The sequence below is a fragment of the Mus musculus genome, chromosome 10 (genome assembly GCF_000001635.26).
Source record: "Mus musculus strain C57BL/6J chromosome 10, GRCm38.p6 C57BL/6J".
NCBI lineage: Eukaryota > Metazoa > Chordata > Mammalia > Rodentia > Muridae > Mus > Mus musculus.
In genome coordinates this window covers 119,228,419-119,255,550 of record NC_000076.6, presented here as the reverse complement: position 1 = coordinate 119,255,550, position 27,132 = coordinate 119,228,419, and the positions used below count along the sequence as shown (strand labels likewise).

The following is a 27,132-nucleotide window of genomic DNA, read 5'->3' as shown; positions in this document are numbered from 1 at the left end:
GAAAATAACAAAAACAAAAACAAAAAAACCAAACAAACAAAAAAAAAGAGGGTGTGCCGCAGACCTTCTGGGTCCCTGTGTCTGCGTGGAACGGGGTCTCTCGTCGCGGGTGGGCAAAGCGTGGATGAGCGACAAACAGACACACACACAGGAGAGTTCGTGTGGAATCTGAGTGTCATTTTACAACTCAAGCATCAGACTTTTTATGCAGAGGACAATAAGGAAGTTGGGTGACATATTCACAAGGTACAATTGAGGTAGCCGGAATCTTACATAAAACAGAGGAATGCAAACACAAAAGGTCTAACAGGAACCACCCAGGATAGAATACATTGATAACAGCTGGGATCAACAAGGGCTCCACCTAAAATTCACTAATCTTAGAAGCCAGGGTCAAGGGCTTCTCGTCCTTGCCATAGTTCCTATTTTAGTCTCTTGTATAGTCCACCTTCCCCTTAGGCCATTGTAAATACGTGTGTATGGGTGTAACTCTGCTATAGTATCTATTCTGGTTTCTCCTTTGGTCTGAAACTTCCTTCTTCCTAAGTGATGGTAAATTCCTGTGTAAGGGAGTGACTTAGCTTTTACAATCTTGCTGAATTCTAAACCCTTGATCTTGATCAAGGACGCCCTTGGACTGTTGGAACACTGGCAGAAGGCTTTAGCCATGTCAGAGCACTTATAATAGGAAAATACTGAAAGAGAGCACGTGGATCCATACTCTAGACTAGCACGGTAATGGAACTCGGGAATGAAAAATTAATGTATGGGTAGAGAATACTAGACTCCAGGAGGAGAGCTTCCTTGAAACTCTTTTGCCTCATGAGTGACTTTTAAGCCTTTCAGCTTGTCCAGTTGACTCAACCGGAGAGCATAGCAAGGGTGTTCTTGCAAAGACCCTGAATTTATACCCCAGCCTTTATGTCCGGCAGCACACAATGGCCTGAAAATCAGTTCCAGGACATCTGGCACCCTGTTCTGGCCTCAGTAAGCACTACACACTGGCACATATCCTCACACCAGCACATAAATCAATAAAAATTTTTTTTAAATCTCCAAAACATTTTTTTTAAAAACCACTTTGACTTATGAACTAAGGAAGGAGTGGTCAGTAGTATAGAAGGAGCAAGCAATAGACCAGCATTGGCTACAACAAAGTTGACTCACACATTTTTCTAACTCAACCGGCTTCTGAAGCAAGTCACTTCTGTCTTCTCTTTGTTAATGGTCACCCCGGAAAGAGGAAAATATTGAGGGACCCTGAGGGGTTTTCCAGTCCCACACCCTCCTTACAGCTTCCCCCTCCTGCCTGGAGTCAAGGCTAGGCCAAGTTCCATTCTACATCCACAGGATTATTCTTGAGTGATAAATTCTCAGAATGTACTGACTGATAGTCACCTGACCCTCTGGAAAGTCCCAGGTAGAGTTCAAATGTGTGTCATGCTTGCTAGCCAATAGATTTAAAGGTCAATAATGCTCAGTCAATAAGTTTGAACTGTAACCTTGCTGATGTAACCTGTGCCCCTAAAAAGTTAAAAAAAAAAAAAACTGCTTGTAATAGCCATGGGGGGGGGGGGCTTGAAGAGCGGGGAGGCCCTTCTAGTCACTCGCCTTGAGGGACTAATTGAAGGTCAACCCCGAAATAAACCAGAAAATAAACCTCTTGCTTTTGCATTGATCTGTGTCTTGGTGTGTCGGGGGCATCTCAAAGTAAGTACCACTGACCAAGGTTCAGGATCTTACAATATCATGGAGAGGAAATGGGAAATCAGAGGCATAACATGGTAAACTGTGTCCACCTTCAACTTATTCCAAGGTCTGTGTAGTCGGTACCAAAGGTGCCAGCAGTTTGATCTATCTGTAGATATTGGTGGTGACTAAGTAGCTATTGATAATCTTTGAGAATTCGGAGAGAACTGAAAAGATGTTTAAAGTTGAGAGCTAGAAAAAGAAATCTTCCAAGTAGGGAAAAACCACACACTGTGAGACAGAGAGAGCAACGTGAAGATGAGCAAGAGCAAGACTCTAGGGCGAGCAATTGAGGCTTTCCTGGGCACTCAGGAAAAGAGGGGGAAGTGATCAGAAGGAAGGATTTACTAAAAAACATCCTCCAGAGAAGCCTAATTTTATTTTATTTTTTTTTTTTTAATATAAGCCCACGGGGCCATTTTTTTTAAATTTTATTTATTTTATTATTATATGTAAGTACACTGTAGCTGTCTTCAGACACACCAGAAGAGGGAGTCAGATCTTGTTACGGATGGTTGTGAGCCACCATGTGGTTGCTGGGATTCGAACTCTGGACCTTCGGAAGAGCAGTCGGGTGCTCTTACCCACTGAGCCATCTCTCCAGCCCCCGCCTAATTTTAGATAGGCGGATAATACATCTTGATTTTTAGAAAGTGCTCTGATGTGTTCCTTTTCTCTGCGGAAGATTTATAAGGGATGATGTTGCCGACGGAGAAGTCCCATCAAGTGCAATTATGTGGATTTGTAATTAGAGTGCTTGATGAATGACATTTCCCAAAGTGTTGATTAATGAATTAACGGTAAGGTGTAGTGAATTCTCCGGGATGTCACCGTTCCGTTCTGTTTCTTTAATAAATGAGCTAAGGTGTGGCTGACATGATGCCTAAGTCTGCACAAAACCCAGTCGCTACCAGAAACTCTAGCACATTTTGAGCTACCTTGGATATTCGGAAAGATCATCAGAAATGAAATTCTATGATTAGATTCAGAGAAAAGGTAAAATAGCCCAAGGTGAGCAAGAAAATTAACAAAAAGCAAGATTGCAATTCTTAGTGCCTTTTTTTTTTCTCATTATAAATACCTAGGAAACCGGGTGGTGGTGGCACACGCTTTTAATCCCAGCACTTGGGAGGCAGAGGCAGGCGGATTTCTGAGTTTGAGGCCAGCCTGGTCTACAAACTGAGTTCCAGGACAGCCAGGGCTATACAGAGAAACCCTGTCTCGAAAAACCAAAAATAAATAAATAAATAAATAAATAAATAAATAAATACCTAGGAATATTTCCCTCATCTTCAGCCCACATATTAAGAGACGACACCCTGAGATTTGTTCAGGAGAGGCCAGCACTCATCAACTGTGCTATATGTCCAGCCCCAAGGTCTTGGAGGCAACCTGAACATATATATTTTATTGGCCTTAAATATACATATTTTTAAGTGATTATTCTGGGTTGTCCCGGCTTAAATCTGAACTGATTCTGGAACATTCATGTGTTCCAGGCTTGACTGACACATGAACAGGGAGGGTATTCAGAAGCGCTTAGGTCAATAGATCTCTGACCTCTGCGGTGGATTTGTCTATTCGGGGATTCACACTTGAATGGATTGTTCGGATGTGGTACACTTTGTGCACGGTTGACAGAAAGAGGTCCCCAGGGAGATGTCCTGGAAGGGTCCCTTCTATCAAATGCATTTCTCTCTGCTTTCTGAACCAACCAAGATCTGTCCGGGAATTCTGTCTTAACACAAGGCCGTTACTACAGGGCTGGTGGATCACGACTGAACCCTTGAAAGCTGAGAACTAAATAAACTCTTGCTCCGTTTAGAGGCTTCTTTCCACGTACCAGAGACAACGGCAAACAGTAGGTAACATACAACGGACCCGCGAACTTCCAAAGCCATTCAGAAATGCTGGCAAGGTACTGACTCAGAACCTAGAGAGGAGGTTGAGAAGTGGGACGAGCAGAGCGCAGCCCAGGCGTGGAAACGTTTAGAGGAATCTAAAGACAGGAAGAGCAGTGGACCTGAGATGTGGCAATGAGAAATTTCAATTTCAGTTCATGGCTAACAGACAGAGAATTAGATTATTTATTATTATTATTATTATTATTATTATTATTACCAATTGTAGCAAAACACATTAAGGCATGTTGAGGTTAAGTAACTAGTCTAACTCACCCGGCCTGTTGAAGATTATTAACTACCACACAAACAGTGGAAGAGTGGGGAGGACAACGAACCCAGATTTCACTTGCCAGCAAGATTCAAATGAAAAAGAAAATGGTGTCAGAATAATGTAGCTGAGGATAGAGAGGTGGCTCAGTAGCAAGGATCTTGTTCAGCTCATCTGAGGACCAAACCGTCCTGGGTTGGGTCCCCAGTATCTACATCAGGCTGCTCCCAACCACCTGTAATTCCAGCTCGAGGAGATCTGATACCCTCTTCTGGCCTCCACAGGCACCTCCCTGCACTCATACACACACACACACACACACACGCACACGCACACGCACACACATGCTCACACACACATGCTCACACACACACACACACGCACACACATGCTCACACACACAGACACACACACACACGCTCACACACATACACACACTCTCACTCCACACACACACAAATGCACATAAAACCAAATAGGCAAATTTTCAAAAATAATGAAATATAAATCTTAAATGTTTCCCAATCTTTCCTATATTAAAAAATTGGAATATTTGTAAATCTACGGCAGGGGGAAGCCTTTGCTAATAGAGAAGTAGACTTACTCTTTTGGAAAAAAAATTAATTGAGGTTTCTAAAACCAAAACAATTATAAAGCACTTCCCTTGTGACAAGTGTTTTACAACTCTCTCCTTTAAGCCTCAAGTAGTTCTACAAAGTGAATACAACTAATATTATTCTCATTTAGCGAGCATTTGAATGAATGCAGATTTAATGTGATTTAGAGGAGGGATTTTTGTATCAACCTGCACTATAGCATGCTATAGGAAACAGAAGGGGACCACACGAGCCAAGATGAGCTGCACTGGAGTGCCTGAGAATATGGCTAGAACACAGACAGCAAAAGTCACTCTATGTTCAAGTACTTGATAATACGTGTGTGTGTGTGTGTGTGTGTGTGTGTGCACGTGTGTGGACCATTTAACAGGGCAGCAATGACTTGTTCACTTTAAAGATGTTTTCTCCGTATTGGGGCTCAAACTCATGGCCTGTGCATATGATTAGGGCAAGAACTCCACTTCTTAGCTACACCCTCAGGTCTAGCAACGACTTAGTCATACGTCTTAGATCAAATACTCTCTCCTGGGAGAGAGCCATACATAAAAGAAAATCACAGACACTTTGACATTCATAGTCTAAATAATTACGTTTTCAAGTGACGTGTTTTTATTTTCACTATTTTGACTGCTTTATTGAAACACGATGTCCAATAAGCAATATAGTTTTAAAGTATAGGTGTTGATGAGTTTTGACATCTGTATACACATGTGCAATCACTACTAAATTAAAGTATAAACATGTCTACCATTTCCAGCTATCCTGGAGCTCCTTAATGGTTAGGCTCTCTCTCCACCATATCTCCTCGACAGCTCCTGAGCTGTTCTGTGTCTCTACAGATTAGGGTGAGGTTTCTACAATTATCTACAATCAGCGAGTAGATTTGTAAATTATTGCTGTCTTAGTCAGGTTTTGTATTCCTGCATAAAGCATCATGACCAAGAAGCAAGTTGGGGAGGAAAGGGTTTATTCAGCTTACACTTCCATACTGCTGTTCATCACCAAAGGAAGTCAGGACAGGAACTCACACAGGGTAGGACCCTGGAGACAGGAGCTGATGCAGAAGCCATGGACTAATGCTGCTAATTGGCTTGGTTCCCCTGGCTTGCTCAGCCTGCTTTCTTAGAGAACCCAAGACTACCAGCCCAGGGATGACACCACTCACAATGGGCCCTTCCACCCTTGACCACTAAGTGAGAAAATGCCTTACAGCTGGATCTCACGGAGGCATTTCCTCAAGGGAGGCTCCTTTCTCTGATAACTCCAGCTTGTGTCAAGTTGACACACAAAACCAGCCAGTACGATTGCTTTCTGCCTTTCTCCAGATGCCCACTAGTTATTCTGAGATTCACCCACTGTGGTGTGTTCTTCTCACGGCTCATCCCTCTTCATTGCAGCAAAGTCTCCATTGCATGGTATAATTAATTTATGTGTTACTCTCTTGGCGGACATTTTGGATTCTTTCCAACTTGGGACTGTTATTAATAGATCATTTTTTAAAGATGTATCTATTTATTTCATGTATATGAGTGCACTGTAACTGTACATATGGTTGGTTGGGAGTCTTCATGTGATTGTTGGGAATTGAATTTTTAGTACCTCTGCTCGCTCCAGTCGTTCCTGCTTTCTCACGTCTGCCCTCTCACTCGGGTCAGCCCCGCTCGCTTAGTCCCTGCTTGCTCCGGCCCAAAGATTTATTTATTATTATACACAAGTACACTGTAGCTGACTTCAGACACACCAGAAGAGGGCATCAGATTTCATTGCATGTGGTTTCTGGGATTTGAACTCAAGACCTTGGGAAGAGTATTCAGTGTTCTTACCTGCTGAGCCCTCTCGCCAGCCCCAGTATGCTCAACTTTCAAGTTTAGCTATTCTAATAAGTATATATTAGCATCACATAGGTATTTATTTCCCTCCTGTAGCTTCTTTTTTGATGCATCCAGCTGAACATATTTCATATCTTAAAAAAATAAGGATTCATACATTATTATTTCATTGTATATGCTGATTACATTCTATGAATTCTAGTCCCTTTTCAAATGAGCTTTGCAGGCATTTTCCCTTGTCTTAGAGCTTGATTAAAGTGATAAAAAGTAATAGTTCAATCAATAAATATTTTTCTTCTGCACTAATCTTAGATAGTGGTATGGCTTAAGATTGAAACTAAGGGCTGGTGAGATGGCTCAGTGGGTAAGAGCACCCGACTGCTCTTCCGAAGGTCCAGAGTTCAAATCCCAGCAACCACATGGTGGCTGACAACCATCTGTAACGAGATCTGATGCCCTCTTCTGGAGTTTCTGAAGACAGCTACAGTGTACTTACATGTAATAAATAAATCTTTAAAAAAAAAAAAAAAAAAAAAAAGATTGAAACTAAGTAGACCACAGAAAACCAATGTGGCTTTTTGGGAACTAACACGTGTTTATGACTCCCCGGAAGTGCAATGAGTGGTAACTCATAGTGTTTTCTTTAGGCCATATGGTAAAGGAACGTGCCTGTTTTCCAAATTCATGTATATAAATGGTTGCTGGCTAGTTTTATATCAACTTGACACAAGCTTGACTCATGTGAGAAGAGGAAACCTCAAAACCCCTCCACCTGATGGGCCCGTGGACAAGCTTGTGGTACATGCTCTTAATTAGTGATAGATATGGGAGGTCCCAGCCCACTGTGGAAGGTGCCACCCCTGGACTGTGGTCCTGTGGGTGTCTAAGAAAGCAAACTGAGAAAATCCACAAGGAACAAGCCAGTAAGCAGCACCCCTCCACTGTGTCAGTGTCAGTCCACACTGCCTCTGTGTCAGCCCCACCTCCAGCTTCTTTCCGGGCTTGAGTTCCTGTCCTGCTTCATTTCCTGACTTCCCTCCATAATGGAAGTTATGAGCTTGCTTGCTTCTTCCTTCCTTCCATTCTTTCTTCTTCTTTCTCTCTTTTTCTTTCTTTCTCTCTTTCCTTTTCTTTCTTTCCTTCTTTCCTTCCTTCTTTCCTTCCTTCTTTCCTTCTTTCTTTCTTTCTTTCTTTCTTTCTTTCTTCCTTTCTTTCTTTCTTTCTTTCTCTATTTCCTTCCTTCCTTCCTTCCTTCCTTCCTTCCTTCCTTCCTTCCTTCCTTCCTTCCTTCCTCTCTCTCTCTCTCTCTCTCTCTCTCTCTCTCTCTCTCTCTCTCTCAATAAGGGTTTATTCTGTCTCACAGTTCAAAAATTCAGTCCATCACTATAGGAGAAGTCACACAAACAGGAGTGTGAGTCGGCTGGCCTCGTTGTGTCTCCTGTCAGAGAGTAGAAGTGGGGGGCACTCAATTTCTTTATTATTCCTTTACATTTACTTTTATTAAATTACTATTTTCCGGGGTCTGGAGAAATGGCTCAGTGGTTAAGAGCACTGGCTTCTGGAGAGATCTGGTGCCCTCTTCTGTATACATAATAAATAAATAAATAAATAAATAAATAAATAAATAAATAAATCTTTTTAAAAAATTACTATTTTCCAGACTCCTTTGGTGTAAGTTTAAAACTTCCCTATCTGCAGGTTTATGATGATCTCTCTGTAAGTGTCCCTTAACACTTTTTCTCAAAAAGTCAAAACTCATATTTGGTAGTAAGAATAGTGTGTGTGTGTGTGTGTGTGTATTAAGATTTATTCCTTTTATTTATATGAGTACACTGTAGCTGTCTTCAGACACCCCAGAAGAGGGCATCAGATCCCATTACAGATGGTTGTGAACCACCATGTGATTGCTCGGATTTGAACTCAGAACCTCTGGAAGAGCAGTCAGTGCTCTTAACCACTGAGCCACTTCTCCAGGCAGAAGAATATATTTTTAAACAACAGGATGGGGCATCATCCACACAGTATCTATGGTTGAAGAAAACCCTCACATGTGCTGGATTCTAGCAGATCTTCTGTGTCCTTGTGTCCAAAGCAATGACAAGCCGGACATGTGTACAGTCTTAATTGTATTTGCCCTAAGCATCCTAGAAGAACTCTCTTAGTAATTCATAACAGGAATGTATGCCGTTTCCTTTATCGCTAATCCTGACATAAAAGTCACACACAACGTTGGAATGATAGGTATTTGAGGGAGCCCCTTAAGGACATAAATAACCTCTGTAGTTTCCACTAATATGCCGCAAATATATTTCCACATCCTCGAGAATAATTCCTTCAGAGAATAGCAATTACATTTGATTTAGAGGACCACTAGAAATTAACCAAGAGCTTCTAGCAGTTGTTTGGTAGAGAATAGATCATAGGAAAAACTAGCTGTTGGGTTGTTTCCCATCCGTTTGAAATAAATCTTGACCGCTAGTCTTAAATACCTTTGCTTCTTTTGACATCTAGGGTGAATTCACTATTGGTGAATGATCCATAACAGGAAGCACTTGTGTCTATTTGAGTGTGAAGCTGTCTGCTCCCGAACACAAATCAAAATTGCCCTTTTCTTCCTCTCTTAACCCATCTGCTTTGGCAATCAGAGAGACATCCTCTTATCTAGGAAATTAATAACTACTTTAATAAATAGAGCTCTCTTTTCTTTAACTCAATTCACAACAAATGTAGGAAATCATGACAACCAAATTTACTTGGTAGAAGATTATGTTTAAAAATATATTTTGGATTAATTTTCTTCCAAGGATCTCCTACCCATCAGAATTCAGCATTCAATTTAGAGAAAAATATCAAGAGAACAATGGTTTCAAAACTGAATGACATGGTGTGTTCTTATTCCTTGAGATGATAAATAGCTACAGCTTTAAACTGTGCTCAAATATGTCCAGCATCTGGCACTGGGTATTCCTTGTTTCTCTCTGGGATTCAGGATACACGTTTGTATATTAAATGTTGTGAAACATCCCATAAATAAAAGTTTTCTAAGTTTTTTAGTAAAAAATAATAATGTGGGGGAGAGGCACTTGTGAGAGTCACATGCACATGAAAGTCAGAGGACAACTTGTAAGTGTGCTTCCACCTTCCACTATGTGTGTCATCTGGAGGGAACTCACCGCCCAACTCCTTTACCCACTGAGCCATCTTGCCAGCCTTTGCCACCGCCAACAGCATAGACTGCAGATAGAAATGCGGTTTCCGTGTTGTTTTTTATGGGACTGGGGAATGAATTCAGGACAAGAGAACAATGTTTTATTAACGTTTTATGAAACGTGCTCACTGCAGGTTACAGTTTGGGAAATGAAACCCAAGGGCAGAAGGGTGGCAAGCCCACAAATGGACTCTTTTCATTGTCTCCTGACATATTAGGGTCGCTTTAGTGAAAAACCTGTGGGCTTCGATTAGACTTCATTTTATCTTACCTGCCTGGTCTCTAGATGGCGAACAGTCAGAGAGCTGGTTGGGAAGATAAGCCAAGGAAATCATTTAGGAGTCAGATAGTAGGTAGATTAATCCAGCCCTAGTACCTTCCTTTCTTTTCTCTTCTTTCCTTTCCTTTCCTTTCCTTTCCTTTCCTTTCCTTTCCTTTCCTTTCCTTTCCTTTCCTTTCCTTTCCTTTCCTTCCTTCCTTCCTTCCTTCCTTCCTTCTCTCTCTCTCTCTCTCTCTTTTTTTCAAGGCTGGGTTTCTCTGTGTAGCCCTGGCTGTCCTGGAACTCACTCTGTAGACCAGGCTGGCCTTGAACTCAGAAATCCGCCTACCTCTGCCTCCCAAATACTGGGACTAAAGGCGTGTGCCACCACTGCCCGGTCCTAGTACCTTTCTTAAAATCATTGGTATCAAATACCAACATTATTATACGTTCACAGTCCACACTTCCTCCACACAAGTGTAAAATGAGGGAATTTCAGTCCCCTTAAAAGTCCCAGGGTTGAAAATATTACAGGTAATGTAACTTAGTATATGTATCTTAGTATATACACACACACATATACATACATACATATATACACACATATATACATACATATATACATACATATAATTTATATAACACATTTATTTAGTAATATATAACAAATATTATTTATATAACAAATATATTTATACACATATAAATATTTATTCATGTATATTATATATAATTTATATAACAAATTTATTTAGTTATATATAACAAATATTTTTATATAATATATTTTATACACACATGCATATATATGCAAGTTTTTGGAGACAGATCTCCTTAGCTGTCCTGGATTCTCTTTGTAGACCAGGCTGGCCTTGAACTCACAGAGATCTGCCTGCCTCTGCCTCCTAAACGCTGGGATTAAAGGTGTGGGCCACCATGCTACATGTATCTTCATATTTTTAACACCAGTCTATAGTCAGGCAGTGTTCCCTCCCACCAGTGCCCCCTATCCTTGGGGCTTTCACAGGGAGAGTGGATGTTCCAGGAAATGGAAGAACAGCTGATGGGCTGGAAGGGCTGGGTCTCTCTTTTCCTATTCACTACATAAACAATAATGATGTCAACTACAGACCAAGGAGGAAATGAAAAGCTCTCCATGAAAGGAAGGTTCCAGAGAGATTTCTGGTCAATCCAGAAGTCACTAAGGGTGGGCGGGGTAGCAGGGGGATGACATTGTGGTTGAAAATGGAGCTAGGAAAAATCAAATAACAAAGAGTGTGTTTGTGTTGGTGGGCGCGACCGCTTCCTTATTCTTCCAGAAGAGAAATACAGAGACATGGCGGGGTGGGGCGAGGCTGACTAGGCAGGGCTCTGCATCCCTTCTATTCGGTGCAGTGAAGACTCATGGATTCCCAGTGGGAGACATGGACGCATCCTTCTAAGTACATCCGGCTTCGATGATCTGAAGTTTCCCATTTAGGAGTGCTGTTGCCACCTGCAGGCCTATAGATGTTTTCAGACAGAGTTCATCACGGGGGAACGGGCAGTGGGGTGATCTCCGAGACAACGTTAAACAGTGCACAGCCACAATGGTAAACAGCGCGCAGCCTGGCGTTTCACAAGGGTCGTGGTGTTGGGTGTTTGCCAGTGACAGCATGAACAGCGGGGATAAAGTTGTGCCATGACCAAAGAATTTTTCGTCTCTCCTTTTGCAGTCGACTCCCAGCCCTACAGGATCTAGAAGCAGAAGGAAATGGTTGTATGAACCACTGGTCTAAACCAGAACCTTGGTTGGTTTGGGGGGCCTATAACAGGATACTACAGACTGGGCAAGTTACAAGCAATAGAAGTCTTGTGGTTCCGGAGGCAGGGATTCCTAAACTGTGGCCTCAGCAGGTGGGAGGGCTTTCTATCATAAAATGGTGGAAGGCCAGCGAGAAGACGTGAGACAGAGAGGGGATGCGAGTGAACTCATCTCTTTAATCAGGATCTCACGTTCATCACAGCTTCAGGCCTGTCTTGACTACAGAGTCAGTGAAGGTTGGTGACTAATGCTCTTGGAAGGTGAAACAACCGCAGGATAACAAAGCTTATAGGTTATATCCCTTGGGATGTCCTCGAAGACAGCACTCACCCTTTCCTCTACCTATGGAATCATGAGTCAAAATAATTTTTTTGTTTGTTTGTTTTGTTTTTCCAGACAGGGTTTCTCTGTGTAGCCCTGGCTGTCCTGGAACTCACTCTGTAGACCAGGCTGGCCTCGAACTCAGAAATCCGCCTGCCTCTGCCTCCCAAGTGCTGGGATTAAAGGCGTGCACCATCACTGCCTGGCACTTTTTTTCTTTTAAATTGTTTATCTCACACATTTTGTCTCAAGATGGAAAGTGAATGCAACTGTTACAAATATGGAATACCTCTTCAACTGAACAGTAAGGAAAAAAATTAATCCCTTTGCCAAAGTAGATTTGGCTGCAATAGGAAGTCAGTCTAGATTAAGCTAAACTCAGAATTTTACTACTAGGCAGAGATCAGAACAGAAGGCTCAAATGGGACTTTGAGGAAAATGCAGTTGAAGATATTGGGACATTTTCCAGCATTAACAATCTGGAGTGCTAACCAGGCAGAGATGGCACACGCCTTTAATCCCAGCACTTGGGAGGCAGAGGCAGGCAGATTTCTGAGTTTGGGGCGCCAACCTGGTCTACAAAGTAAGTTCCAGGACAGCCAGGGCTATACAGAGAAACCCTGTCTCAAAAAAACAAAAAAACAAAAAAACAAAAAAAACAAAAAAAAAAAAAACCAACCCCCCCCCCCAAAAAAAAACAAACCAAAAAACCAAAACCAAAACAAAATAACATGGAGCACCTACACTGTGACAAGGACACAGGAGACAGTGGTGACAGCACAAGGAACAGGACATGCTCATTAAACTTGAACACTCATCTCCATCTTGTATTAAAATTCACATAAAATTCTTACATCTTGGGCTGGTCTTGGACTGTAATCCAGTCCTGGGGAAACAGAGACAGGAGGATTCCTGGCGTTTACTAGCGTCCAATCTAGCTGAATCTATGAACTCCAAATTGTGTAACAGCTTCCTCCGAGATTAAAACGTTCAGTCCTGTAGGAAGCTTGTTAAACAGGAATGTGAACAACTCAAAATACCTTCAGGAAGTTCCTGAAACTGAACAGATTCACTAGCCCACCCCCTTCCCTACCAGAGTAAGCAACAAAAGCAGAAAGTGCCCGCACCCCCCTCCCCCCCCAAACAAAGAAGGAAGATGAGCTGCAAAGAAGATGCCGAGAAGTGGAAGGCTGCAAAAAGATGACTACCTGGAAGAAACTAGCAGGGTGCCAGGAAGAGGTTGGAGCAGAGTCACTTGCAAAGAACACTCTCCATCTGACTGAGCTGCCTGCAGCTGTGCAGTGTGCTCCAGGTTCCCCAGCTTTCATGAGCTGTCGCCCATGCTGGGTGGGCCTTGGTGATGCAGCTGTCTCTGAATCGTTTCTGCTTGTGTATGTCGGGGGGTTTATATTAAATATTGTGTAAAAGTTGTCCCCAGCTTATGAAAACTGGAGCTGAAATGATAAAGTTTGATGAAAAGTAGCCTAATAGTGATAGAGTTGGTGAAAACGAAAGATGGTTGGCATTGTGGAAAAGAAAAAGCCTACACAAAGCCCACTAACGATAAAGGGGGGGGGGGGCGGCAATAAATGTGCTCTGAGCCCAAACAATATTTTGTAATAGTTCTTTAGATACTGTTATTTGGTGAATGTAGCAAATAAGGGGGGGAAAATCAGGTAGTTTTGCTGGGATTGGGAGTATCTGGAATCAGTGAGCTTTTTTTTTTTTTTTTTCTGAGACAGGGTTTCTCTGTGTAGCCCTGGCTGTCCTGGAACTCACTTTGTAGACCAGTCTGGCCTCGAACTCAGAAATCCATCATCTGCCTCCCCAGTGCTGAGATTAAAGGCGTGCACCACCACGGCCGGCTTAGTGAGCTATTTTACAGATTTATGGAGGAGGTGGCTGTAGAGATGGCTCAATGGTTAAGAGCATCTCTTCCAGAGGACCAGGGGTTCAAGTCCTAACACCCTCAGTGATCACACTTGTTTATAACTGGAGCTCCAGGGATCTGACACCCACACACAGATACACATGGAGGAATTACACCAATGCACGTAAAATAAACAAATTATTAGCCAGGCGTGGTGGCACACAGCTTCAATCCTAATATTGCAGGCAGAGGCAGAGGGGCAGAGGGGAAGGGGGGCAGGGGGTCAGAGGGGCAGGGGGGCAGAGGCAGGGGGATCTGAGTTTGAGATCAGCCTGGTCTACAGATTGAGTTCCAAAACAGCCAGGGTTACCCAGAGAAACTCTATCTCAGAAAAGCAAACCAAACCTAAATCTCTGATCCTTCCAACTCTTCTTTGGGCTATTTGTGAAATACTGAACGGTTAGGGAAACTTGGAGAGTAAACAAACAGTTGTACATGTCACCTCTGATCTCTGGTGGTTGTGTTGGTGTATCCGAGCACATAGGAAAACTTAGATTTCATAACTAAGTGCACAGAAGCCGACTATTGAAAGATGTAGGCTCAGAGCACAATCTGCAATGATACTTCCCCACCACCTCCCCTATTTGCGACAGGTTTGCACTAGATACCCCTAACTGGCCTAGGATTCGATTTAGAGACCAAGCTAGCTTTTATACTTGAGACCCACAAGGCTCTCCTACACTTGCCTCTACTGATCAGGGATTAGAGGCGTGCACCATCCATGTTTGGCATTGGGAGAGAATCCTTACTAGGACCTAAATGGAACAGAAAAAAAGTGGCTCCGGGATGAATAAAAGGATTACGTCCAAACTGTGGCCCTGAGGCCTTTTAGCGGAGCAAAGATTAGTACTAAGGTTCGACTAGGCCCCTACCAAAACACTGAATTTTGCAAGGCGCTTGCCCAAAACAACATGAGGACGGGGGTGGGGGTGGGAGTGGGCGATGTTTTCAGGGAAACAGACACTTTAGAAACAGCACACGCCGATGGAAAGATTTTATTTAGCATAACCCGCGTTGCCTGCCTGCAAATCCCAGCATTCTCTCCGACCACGGGAACCAATAAAGAAACTCCAGGTTCAAAGAGCCAATCACGTCCTTCGTGTGTCCCCAATTGAATTGTGGGAGTCGTAGTTCTCACGTGGCAACCATACAGCATGGTTGTTAGGGGACAGTTTCGGCCACGCGTACCGTTCGGAAAGAGAGCTCATTTTTCCATTGCACCCCTTGGCCTCCAGGCCAGCTCTTAGCATCATCACCCACAAGCCCCACGCGCTTTCAAACGCATAGACCTTCCTTCTTAATGTCGCAGGGAGGAGCAAGGAGCGTTTGCAGAACTCCGGCCTTGGACGCTCACTGCCCGTCCTTTAACCGTCGCTTTAAGGTCTCGCGAGAAGAGCCCCTCGAGGCGTTGCCATTCCGCCCGAAAGGCGGCCCGTGCGAAGACAGACAGCCGGCCGGGCCAACGGGAGCGTCCCTGTAAACCGCGACTGCGCAGAGTGCGCCGGGCAGCCCCGGTGACCTCCGACCCCGCCTCCCCGCAGCGCCCTGCGTCGGCCGCCCCCGCCCTCCTAGCGAAGGAGGCGGGCTTTGGCCTCTTGCCCTAGGGAGCGAGTGCGGAGGGAGTGGGAGCGAGGCGGCCCGAACGCAAGTGTCTGGCTTCCCGGCGAGGCCCAAGCCGTCCGTCCCGCCGCCCATGAGCTCGGCGCCCCGCGAGCAGCGCCGTCGTTAGGCCGTCCCCGTCACTCACTCTCGGCCTCCCCTACCTCCCCCCCGGGGCAGCCATTCCCCTCCCCATCCCCGTCTGGCCGGGGACTGGACGTCGCGTCGGAGCGCCTTCCCCAGTCCGCGTCGCGGTGCGACCCTGGAAGCGGGCGCCGCCGCCAAGGAGAGGAGGAGCCCCGGCCGCGGGGCCCAGCAGCCACTGAGCCAGCAGGCGGGATCGAGGCCGGCAACATGGCGAGCGCTTCGTACCACATCTCCAACTTGCTGGAGAAAATGACATCCAGCGACAAGGACTTCAGGTGAGGCTGAAATCCGACCCTCGCCCCACCTCGGGGTGGGGGAGAGGTGGAGGGCGGCCGCCGCCCGGGCCTCGCGACAGGCCCTGCCCCACCCCTCGGTCCGGCGGGTCTCCAGCCACCCCCTCCCCCATCTCCCCGCTAGGCCGTTGTCCGCTCTGGCCGCCCGGGGCTGGTCCGCGTCCCGGCGTCCCTGGCGCATCCTTTGTCCACCCCCAGGGACGCGTCCCAGGTAGCGCCCGGGCCCGAAGGCACGGGCTGCGCGGGAGGGAAGGAGTTTTTCCCGGGCGGGCGGGTGGCCGGGCCTAGTCCCCGGCCCTCCCGAGGCGCCAGGCCATCCCGGCGCTGGGGGACAAGCTGCCGCTCTCCAGCCACTCAGCCGCCGCCTGGCTTTTTCCCGCGGATGGGAAATGGGTGCCACGATCAACTTTCTCCGAGGCCTTCGCTGATTGGATTGTATACTTTCTCTTTGGATCCTTCTCTTTGGCGAAGGTGGCCAGAAGGGGGAGGGGAGCCCGGCTTGGTGGGGGGGAAACTTGGCCTGCAGGGTTTTCCCGCCAGCATCCCTGTCACTTTTCTCCGGCCGAGTGAAAGCCACGCAGGATCTTGGGGTTTCGGTCTCACATCCCTATACAGAGTCATGGCCAGAGGGCTGGATTGCCAAGCAAACCAATCTTGAAAAGAGAGGCTGGTGAGCCATGAAGCTTAATCATAGAGTTGTGTTCTGCAAGACCTGGACCATTGGTTCTTAGTCCCGTGCATATCGAAGGTGTTATATTTTCACACAGTCGCCTCGTCTGTTTTTTTCATGCTACACTGATTGTTAACACACACACCACGCCTAATCCTTCACAAATAAGCCCTCTGTCAAAAGAAAAAAGGCTATTTTTTTGATACCTAAGTTTTCCTCTGTAATGCCTTGGGCCATAGTACAGTTTTGTGTGCATTTAGACTAAAGAACAAGTAATCTTTGGTTAAAATTAGTCTAGGAGCTTGGTTTTTGTTCTGTGAACTCTTAACACCTGAAGGTTTGTCCAAATCCTATCTGAAGCAATTTTCCCACTGGTGAAAGGGGAACTCCGGGGAAAATAATGCCTTTGTTCCTAGGTAAAGTCATAAGTGCGCAGTGAACTACATACAGGGTCGTTTCTCTGACTCCAAACCACCAAGAATTTGATATATATGTATGTATACCTACCTACCTATGGAGTTTCTGAGTCTTACATTTCCATTTTTAAAAAAGTTTCCCCTGAGGATGATGTGGGGAGAGAGTGGCGTGTTTGTCGGGAGCACTTTGAAGCTTGGGTTGGATCTCCAGGTGAAGGTGGAGGGGGTTGCACTTAGACTGCTGAGGACGAGGGAGAGCCTGGTTCCTTCTGGATCCTTGCTCACTCACTCACAGTTGACGTTGTCAATGAATGAATGAAACAGCCAGGATTGTAAGCTCTCGGTTGTATAAGGTGTGGGTGTCACTCCCTGGGGGTGTCTTCCCCGTCTTCCTGTAGCAGTGCTGAGTTTCCCCTCTGATTCCATTTAACTTTTGCTTGGAGGCAGTTTTGTTAATTACAGACTCTTGGATTGTTTTTGAAAGACTACAATTATTTCATGTGGTGACACTGTATATACAACTATTGACTGAAGTAATTTCCCATTTAAAAAAAAAAGTGTACACCTGGGTTTTTCTTTTGTTTTGAAAATACTATGAAAGAAATAAGGATGCCTTGATGCCAAATTACGGGGATTTCTACCTTAGAGTGAGCCAAGGCACTGCCAAAACTATGCCACCTTTCTAGAATTTGGTGAATGTTATCTTTAGTAACAGTAACTTCCCTGAACTTAACATTATTACATTTTTTATAAAGGGCTGGAGTGATGGCTCAGAGGTTAAGAGCACTGACTGCTCTTCCAAAGGACCCCATTCAATACCCAGCACCCAGATGGCAGCTCACACCTGCCTGTAGCTCCAGTCCCAGGGAAATCCAACACCTCACACAGACATGCATGCAGGCAAGGTAAATTACATTTCAGCCATCTAACTCTTTGGGATGGGAGCACTCTGTACATTAAATATTAAACATTTTTGAAGAGTAAATAAAGTAGCGCATTTGAGCTTTTTAATATTTTCATTATATAGGCACATCATTTTTAAAAGCCATTAGAAGTTTAGTTCTGATTTGTGGTTAAATGCTTTGAAATTGACAGAAGATTTGTAGACAGACTTAAGTATAAGTAGCATTATGTGATATCTAATATGTATAAAGTACTGGGGACAGGCACCCATGGCCCCAGAATGGCTGTTAGTGTGGCCCAGCACAAAGTTGTGAGGCTAGGATATTTTTTGACGTGTGTGGTTTTCTTGGATGAACTCTGTAAGTGGCAATGTCATGCCACAATGTCAAAAGCTTGGACATGCTTGTAAGGAAAGACAATGTTTCCAGAAGGAAGAAAGACTATTCTCATGGTGAAATACAGAGGAGTTGGCCTGGTACAAACCTTTATGACTCTGCTGTAAATTGGGAGGTCCTGGGGAATCTATTTAACTTGAGATTATATTTTTACTTATAAGAGGTTTGCATTATGTGTAGTTATAAAATCTTGAGTATAGGTCTTTTTTGGTAACGGTGTTGTTCACTAAGACAGAAAAGGTAAACAAACTTAAGCATAAACTTTAGGATTTTAAAAGATATTTTTGTGGAATTTAAATCATTTAATTGAAAAAAATCTATTAGTTGGGCATGCCTTTAATCCCAGCACTTGGGAGGCAGAGGCAGGCAGATTTCTGAGTTCGAGGCCAGCCTGGTCTGCAGAGTGAGTTCCAGGACAGCCAGGGCTACAAAGAGAAACCCTGTTGTAGTGGCTATTCCTGGTTGTCAACTTGACTATATTTGGAATGAACTACAATTCAGAATTGGAAGGCTCACCAGTGACCCTTATCTGGAGGCTTGGAGATCCTGATCTGGATCTTGGTTTGAAGATCTTGAGCCATAGTGGCTATGGATTCCAGAAGATTGAATCTCCGAGTTTAAGGAACACACCTTTAATCTGGGCTACACCTTTCATCTGGGATTAAAGGTGTGGTGGAACACACCTTTAATCTGAGCTACACCTTCTGCTGGAGACAATATAAGGACATTGGAAGAAGGGAGTCTAGCTCTAGCTCTTGCTCCTTCGCCTGCTTGCTGCGTGAGACTGAGTAACTGCTAGATCCTTGGACTTCCATTCACAGCTGCGACTGAACCATTGTTGGGAATTGGGCTGCCGACTGTAAGTCATCAATAAATTCCTTTACTATCTAGAAACTATCCATAAGTTCTGTGACTCTAGAGAACCCTGACTAATACACCTGTCTTGAAAAAACAAAAAACCAAAGCAAAACAAAAGAAAAAACAAGAAAAGAAAGGAAGAAAGAAGAAAAAATCTATTTAATTTTAGTGTTCTGAAAGCTATTGCTGATGTTGTGACTAAATGAAGCAAAGGGACCCAGTGAACGAGGTGACATTTGTGTGTCCCGTGTCTAAGGTGGATAGCACCTGTACTTGCTTTGATTTGGGGAAAGGATGTTTTAAAATAATGAGTGCTAATTCAGGTGAACCTCTAGAAGATAAGTCATCCCTCATTGTCAGCGTGCTTTGGAGCAGCTCTCATTACTTCTCAGACACCACTCCTCCATAGAAGCTAGAGTCGATGTGTCCATAGAAACTAGTTATGTAGGTCTGTAGACCATTGGGAGTTTGTTCAAGAACCCAGGATACAAATGGGCCGATAGAGTTGGCCATCATCTGATTCTGTAGATAAAACAGTGGAAGCTCGGGTATGGATAAGCTCGGTACTTGGCTTATAAGCGCACTGATTATACTGGTTGTGACAACGCATTTTCATATACCTTACTATAAGTGGATCAGACTATTGCACAGAACGAAGAGGTTAAGAAAATGGTCTTAGCTGGGCGGTGGTGGCGCACACCTTTAATCCCAGCACTCGGCAGATTTCTGAGTTCTAGGCCAGCTCGGTCTACAGAATGAGTTCCAGGACAGCCAGGGCTACACAGAGAAATCCTGTCTCGAAAAACCAAAACAAACAAACAAACAAACAAAAATAAAAACCCCAAACAAAAGAGAAAATGCTCTTATTGTTTGCATAATAATATTTACGGTTCTTATGAGCTTTAGCTGCTTGGTTTTATTTATCCTTCTCTCTGGTGTAGTGGATAATGACCTGGTACCGTACGGCAACTGAGATCGGGTTAAGGATCTGCTGCAGGAGGTCAGCTAAGTAGAGCTGGGATGTCTCTGCCTGAGTTCCTGGTGACTGCTCTGTGCTGGGGGTGTGACTTAGGGATATTGAGTCAGGTCTTAAATTTCAATTGCTTCTAAATTCATGTTGATGAGATGTTGAAATCCTTTAGCAGAGCTCTGAGAAGTTTGGGCTGTTATTGCTTAGTCCCAGAAAATCTGCTTGTAGAGTGGTTAAAAGCTTATTTAAGAGTTAAATCATCTCTGCAGTATGTAGGTGTAGGTAGTAAGTGACAGAGAACATTAAAACAAAGAGATTCCATGTGTGTGGAGGGCTTTCAGTGAGGTCTTGCTAGTTAAATTATTTGATAGAGAAAAGAAAACACATGACACAAAACATGGGATATTTTGCCCTATAGCTGGATAGTCATTGGTTCATGGAATCCTTAAGAATAGGGGCCTACAATTGTTTTAAATTTTTTCATTTATTTATTTTATGTATATGACTACACTAGCTGTCTTCAGACACACCAGAAGAGGGCATCAGATCCCATTACAGATGGTTGTGAGCCACCATGTGGTTGCTGGGAATTGAACTCAGGACCTCTGGAAGAGCAGTGGGTGCTCTTTAACCACTGAGCCATCTCTCCAGCCCTTTTTAATTGTTTAGACTATTTTGCGTGTGTGAATGTTTTGCCTGCATGTGTGTATGTGCACCATGTGTGTGCCTGGTGCCCTCATACCTCAAAAGAGAATACGGGATCCCCTGGAACTAGAGTTGCAGGTGTTTGAGTATAGATATACTGTGTAGGTGCTGGGGACTGAGCCTACATCTGCTACAGCAAAAGCAGCCCAGGGAATCCTGATCTTACCTGAGCACTCTTAGTTCATCTGACAGCTGGCTCCTTTGAGAGCTTGTAATGCTTAAATGGCTGTAAGTTCCAAGGTTAGAGACGGAAGAAGGTTGAGAAATCCCGTCAAGAAACCATTATAAAACTAATTTCATGCTGCTTGATGGAATTTAAAAATGATTTATGATGCTGATAGTGATTTGTTACAAAGTTTGTTAAGGTGTTTTGAATATTAGCAGATGTTTCTGTTTGGAAACTTTAAGGTTAGTAAACTCCTAGGCTCTCAAGAGTGTAAGAGGGACTTGAGGGTTTATTGCAGAGCTGAAAGGTGAGTTTGCACCTTAAAATAACAAGAAATAGCCGGGCAGTGGTGGCACACGCCTTTAATCCCAGTACTTCGGAAGCAGAGGCAGGAGGATTTCTGAGCTGGAGGACAGCCAGGGCTACACAGAGAAACCCTGTCTCAAAAGAAAAACCAAATAATAATAATAATAATAATAAATAAAGAATCACCATCTTGGTTGCCTTGTGAGTTCTAAGGCAGGTGATGGTTACAGTTTCCTTGCCTTTCCTGTATGTTGATGTTGATCTGCTGTGACTGGAGGTCAGTACTGGAAGGGAGAGAAAGGAATGTCATGTATAGGCAACTGACAAAATTGGCAAATATTAGTTTGGCTCATGTAGACAGATTATTCCAGCTTCATTCATAGCTCTGTAGTAATGTATGAGAAAAATCTTTGAAAGCTACTTGATTGCTAGATCACGCATTCCAGCTAAGGCACCTAGATTGCTGCTGTAGTTAAGGGTCCAGTTACTCATTGAACGTCAGGATTCTGCTTCTCTGTGCTGTTACCTGGAACGAGTACATTCTCTTCAAGAAGCTTTCAGTGAAAAGAGCTTGATGTGAGTTCTTCATGCTGGTGCGAGTGTTCACACTGTCGTGTGTGCACACATAGACACACACACCCTACCCCACCTCACCCCTAAGTACTTAGTGACCACATGAGTAAACTGTCTTGCCGGTAGATTCTGTTCACTTGGTAATTGCATAGTACTATGCTGAGTATTTTATCTTTGCCCTCCCATCTTGTGTGTGTGTGCCCTAGAGGCAACCAGGGTTTTTGTTTGTTCGTTTTTTTAAAGATTTATTTATTATATATAAGAACACTGTAGTTGTCTTCAGTCACACCTGAAGAGGGCATCAGTTCTCATTACAGATGGTTGTGAGTCACCATGTGGTTGCTGGGAATTGAACTCAGGACCTCTGGAAGAGCAGTCAGTGCTCTTAACAGCTGAGCAACGTTTATCCTCATTTTGGCTTATTAAATTAATGTTTGCTGGAGATTGCAAGTAGAATAGCACCTGGATGCAGCTCTTCTCCAGCCTTCCTGTAGTCCTGTGGGAAATACTTCTCAAATTAGTCTCTTGGTCTTCATCCCTCTAGCGCTTCATTCACTTTCTATCTAATAGAATCCCCTACAAATCATAGCTGCTTCTTTTTTACTCTGATTGACTACACTGAACTCCAAACTTCTTATTTGATATCTGAGCTTATTACAGTCACTCTTTGAAAAGTCCCAAGTCTCCTCATGTAATGGGTTTAGTATACGTTTTCTTCATTCTTCTGGTTTATATTAAGTACTGTTAGCACAGTTGAACGTTTCTAATGACATCCCTGCTGTCATCTACCCTCTCTAAAGCTGTGGGGTCTTCAGTAAGAGGCGGCTGGAAGGGACTTATTTATTTGAGGAAGTTTTAAATTGGGTGTTGTCAGAAAGTGAGGACATTTCTGTGATTGCATCTCAGTAAACCTTTGGGGGAGACCACTCCTAACCAATGGGAAGCTGAATTGCTAGGAGGTATCCACTCTTTAACAAGAGGGAGAATCTCATAGTTTTATTGTATAGCCTCATCTGCACTGAATGTTCTTAGAAATTGTTTAAGTCCAAGAAAACAATATGCTTTAGGTGACGGAAGCATCCGCTCAGTTTGTGCTAACTTCATAGTTGTCCACTACCGTTGCTTAAGACTGGACACGCGTCCAGTCAGGAGAGTTAAGCAGCTGCTCCTTTGTCATGGGGGTGTGAGGTGCGTGCTTAAGTCGCCTGATGTTACCACTGGCTGCACTGTGACTGACACGGCCCTTAACTTTTGTTCTTCCTCCCTGGAATAAAGAATAGACCAGGGACGCATATGTGATCAGTTGCTCTCGCGTTCAAGTCTTAAGTCCTGGTCCTCTTTCTTTCTCTCCTGTAGCATGTCCTTTATTCCTGTACGTAATCGAGTCTGAACAACTGTTAATCTCACCTCTTAAGTTCAAGTTCAAGGAGCTGGCCGGTCTGTATGACATGCTCTGGGAGAGTCCCTCAGGTCTGAATCAACAGATGGATGCTACCCTGATCCAACTGCTTATAAGGAGACTATGAAGTTTGGTTCCTGTGCTTTCATTAGTTAAAATATTAATAATTTTATGTCTACTTAAGTTTAAGAATATTTTCCATAGTTGATTAAACATTGAACGCGTGGTCAATAGCACTTTCAATATATGCCTGAATGAAGCTTATTTTTTAGCACACTTTCCCAGGAGGCACCCCACACCCTTTTGTATATAGAAATGTTAGATATGCTTCCAGTTATGCATGGGGGCTATATTAAACAGCAAACCATCAACAGAAAGTGTAACTGTGAACCACAAGACTCTAGTGTGGGAAGAGAGCTGTTAGTGGTATGGAGTTGAAACCAGGAGGAGTTGGACCCTTGCAGTGGAGGGTGTGTGCTGGATCACTTTCCAGCTGTCTGTTGCAAAGCAAGGGGGTACTTATGTACTTGTTATTAAGTAACTAGTGGATTAAGTATTAGTTATTAAGTAACTAGTGGATTCACAGCCTGCGTGGTGGCACGTCTTTAATCCCAGCAGAGGCAGGCGGATTTCTGAGCCTGGTCTACAGGTCTACAGAGTGAGTTCCAGGACAGCCAGGGAGATACGGAGAAACCCTGTCTCGAAAAAACAAAACAAAACAGAACAAAAAAAACCAGAAAAACAAACAAACAAACAAAGAAAAAAACCAATCAAAACAAGTGGATTCACTTGTGTAAGGAGCGAGCCTCAGGAATCAGGGCTGGCTGTTTCCCCTTCCCTTTCTGTCAGTCACTCAGTGAGCTTCAGGAGTTGTCAGAACCTGTCTCTCGTCCAGCTAACTAATGATTGGCTCTTTCCAAAGCGTTTGTTGTGATGGTTCTTCTCGAGGGCACGGCTAGCCATATGCCTTTTGGCAGTTTCCCATTGCACTTAGTCTAGAACCTGAAGCCCTACTGTTACACAGATCTTTTAAGTTCGTGTCTCTTGCTTACCTGGCATCATTTTCCCCCTTTCTAGAATAATTTTGTCTTCTCATTATGTGTCAGTTTTTCTTGTGAAATCCTTATTCCTGTTTCTGGACATCTTATCTGGATGTGGTCCTTTCTTCCAAATTTTTAAATGTGTGTGTGAGAGTGAGTGTGTGTGTGTGTGTGTGTGTGTGTGTGTGTAAGAGAGAGGGGGGGGATATGCATAAGCATGTGTCTGGGGGTGGGGGTGTCCTGTACAGGCCAGAAAAAGGAATTAGATCTCTTGGAGCCGGAGTTAACAGTTGTGAGGCACCCGCTGTGGGTGAGTGCTGGCATCCAGACTCTGTCCTGATGGCTAAGCGCTCTTGGCCACCTAACCATCTCTCCATCTTCAGTATTCTTGCTTTACTCTGTAGTATTTATGTCAGTTCATAATTATGCAAATGCTTGTTCATATATGGAGCTTTACAACTTAATTTCCCTTACTAGATTGTGCAGTAAATTCTGAAACAACAGGGATTTGCGCCTATGTGCCCTATCCCAGTTTGTAGAATGCCTGGTATGTTGATTTCTCAGTGCATGATTACTGACTACTTGGGACCATTTCCAGCATTAGCCTGCATTTCCATTATCTCTCATGAATTTTTTTTCTCCACTTGTTTCTGTGCTCCAGCACATTGAACAGCCTAAACAGCCAGGCAGTCCCTTTCCAAGAGGTGCTCTACACTTCCCTCCTCCACCCTTCCCAAAGGGAAAGAGAAAGTTCCAGAAGTACTTCCCCTCTTCCCCGTGTGCTCTTGAGATCTCACATCTCAACTAGCAGAGACCTTGTTTGATGTGATTGTTTGGATAGTCAGAGTAAGAGTTGTTTTGTTAAGAAAGACAGGATCTCAAGTAGCTTTGTCTAGTCTCAAACTCATTGAGCTGAGTGTGACTTTGACCCTGCTCCTTCTGAGCACACCTCCCAATTGACAGAGCTACTGAAGCATGCAGAAGATGAAGTAGACTGAGTGAGTGACTAACAGAAACGGGACGGGCTAAGCACAGTCCTTAGGCTTACACCTGGGAACTCGCCTCGCCTGTGAAATTAGTAACTGTAGCTGTGCATTGACATGCTGGGCTGCTTTCTATTTTTAGTAAGATGAGTATATTTGGAACTTTAGATAAAACTAATAAACTCTTGAAAAAAATTGTGAGAAGACTGTGTCATCTTTGCCTTTGATTAAAAGAGTGTATCTATTCTTTTATCTAGTAGAATCATCAGAACAGACAGACACCTTGTTATTTGACTGTATCCATTCTTGTATCCAGTGGCACCCAGCATGGCAAACACCTTGTTATTCGGATTGTCTACTTTGTTTAGCTTAGGTTGATGGTGATCGTTACTGAGCTGGGCAGTTGGTATTGTATACACGGCGGCAGTAACTGTATCTTTGTGAGGCTTGGTGTGGTTTGACTTAGGATGACACCCATGAGCTTCTTTCTATGTGAATCCTGCTCAGTCGCCAGGATGTGGAACTGTTGGAAAGGACCTCGCTGATCAGGGGTGTGGCCGTGTTGAAGCAGGTGTGTCACACTGGGTAGCTTTGAGGTTTCAAAAGCCAGATCCAGTCTCTTTCTCTCTGCCTGTGTGGATCAGGATGTAAAACTGCGTGCATGCTGCCATGTTCCCTCTGTAATAGTGACTCACACTCTGAAACTGAAGCCCCTAGTTAATGCTTTTCTTAGAGTTGCCTTGGACGGGGTGTCTCTTCCCAGCAGGAGAACAGTGACTAGGACAGTTTTATACCTATATTAGAATGTGTAATGCAGTTTCCCACTTCAGAATATTAATCGAAACTTTGATTTTAATATTGTTTTGTTCTTTTATTTTATCCTGGGAAGAGCTTCAAAATTTACCTGTCTAACTTACCTCCTGTTGTCTCAGTGTGAACGTAAGGGTTTGTTTTAGCAGTTTGATGGAACTTGACAAAAATTGAATTACATGCTTTTATGTAGTTTAAAACTGACATTGTTAAATGAATATTGATTCCTAATTATTATTTTTTAAAGATTTATTTATTATTATATGTAAGTACACTGTAGCTGTCTTCAGACACACCAGAAGAAGGCGTCAGATCTCACTACGGGTGGTTGTGAGCCACCATGTGATTGCTGGGATTTGAACTCAGGACCTTCCAGAAGTGCTCTTACCCACTGACCCATCACACCAGCCCTCTTTATTACTAATTATTAAAATTATCCTTAAAATGAACTTACTAACCACTTACCAAATTGTCTTGCCACCATTACCACATAGCTTATTGACCATGTTGTCTGATTATCGTTCTAGTTCTTTACAGTTATAGTTGGCTTTCTTAGGTTAAAAGAGATTTTGGTATTTCTGTGTGAAAAAGGTATTTGTTTTTTAAGTGGATCTTGTTCATATGAAAAGAAAAAGGATGTTAAGTATGTGCTATTTCAGACTATTTTCATGGTTGAGAATCAGGAAGTAGAGAAACTTGATTTGGCTTTAGGCAGTTCTTAGTGCTTTCTTTAAATGTGATTATACCATATCCAGGGACATTCATTTTAAACAATCAAATTTTCCTTAACCTGGATGGGGAAGGGGAGGAATCCTAACACTTTTCCTTTACGGAATATTCAACCCTTTTAAGTCTGAGATCAAATGATACATCACTGTTCTCAGTCTGTTTGGTTTTAAACTTTCCTTTGTCTGTGGTTCTTTTGTAAAGTTTTTGTATTTTGATTCTGTGTGTGTGTGTGGGGGGGTGTATGAGTGTATGACTGTTTGCCTACATGTATGTCTGTACTA

At 43.6% G+C, this 27,132-nt stretch overlaps 1 protein-coding gene across 1 annotated transcript in view; it reads left to right on the top strand.

The window, feature by feature from the left end:
• Positions 1-15,495: 15,495 nt before the first annotated feature.
• Cand1 (cullin associated and neddylation disassociated 1) overlaps positions 15,496-27,132 on the top strand; it is a 41,244-nt gene continuing 29,607 nt past the window's right edge. The window contains exon 1 of the mRNA NM_027994.1: positions 15,496-15,910. Within this exon, the coding sequence (NP_082270.1) occupies positions 15,843-15,910 (68 nt within the window). The 5' untranslated portion in view covers positions 15,496-15,842. The remainder of the gene's footprint in view (positions 15,911-27,132) is intronic.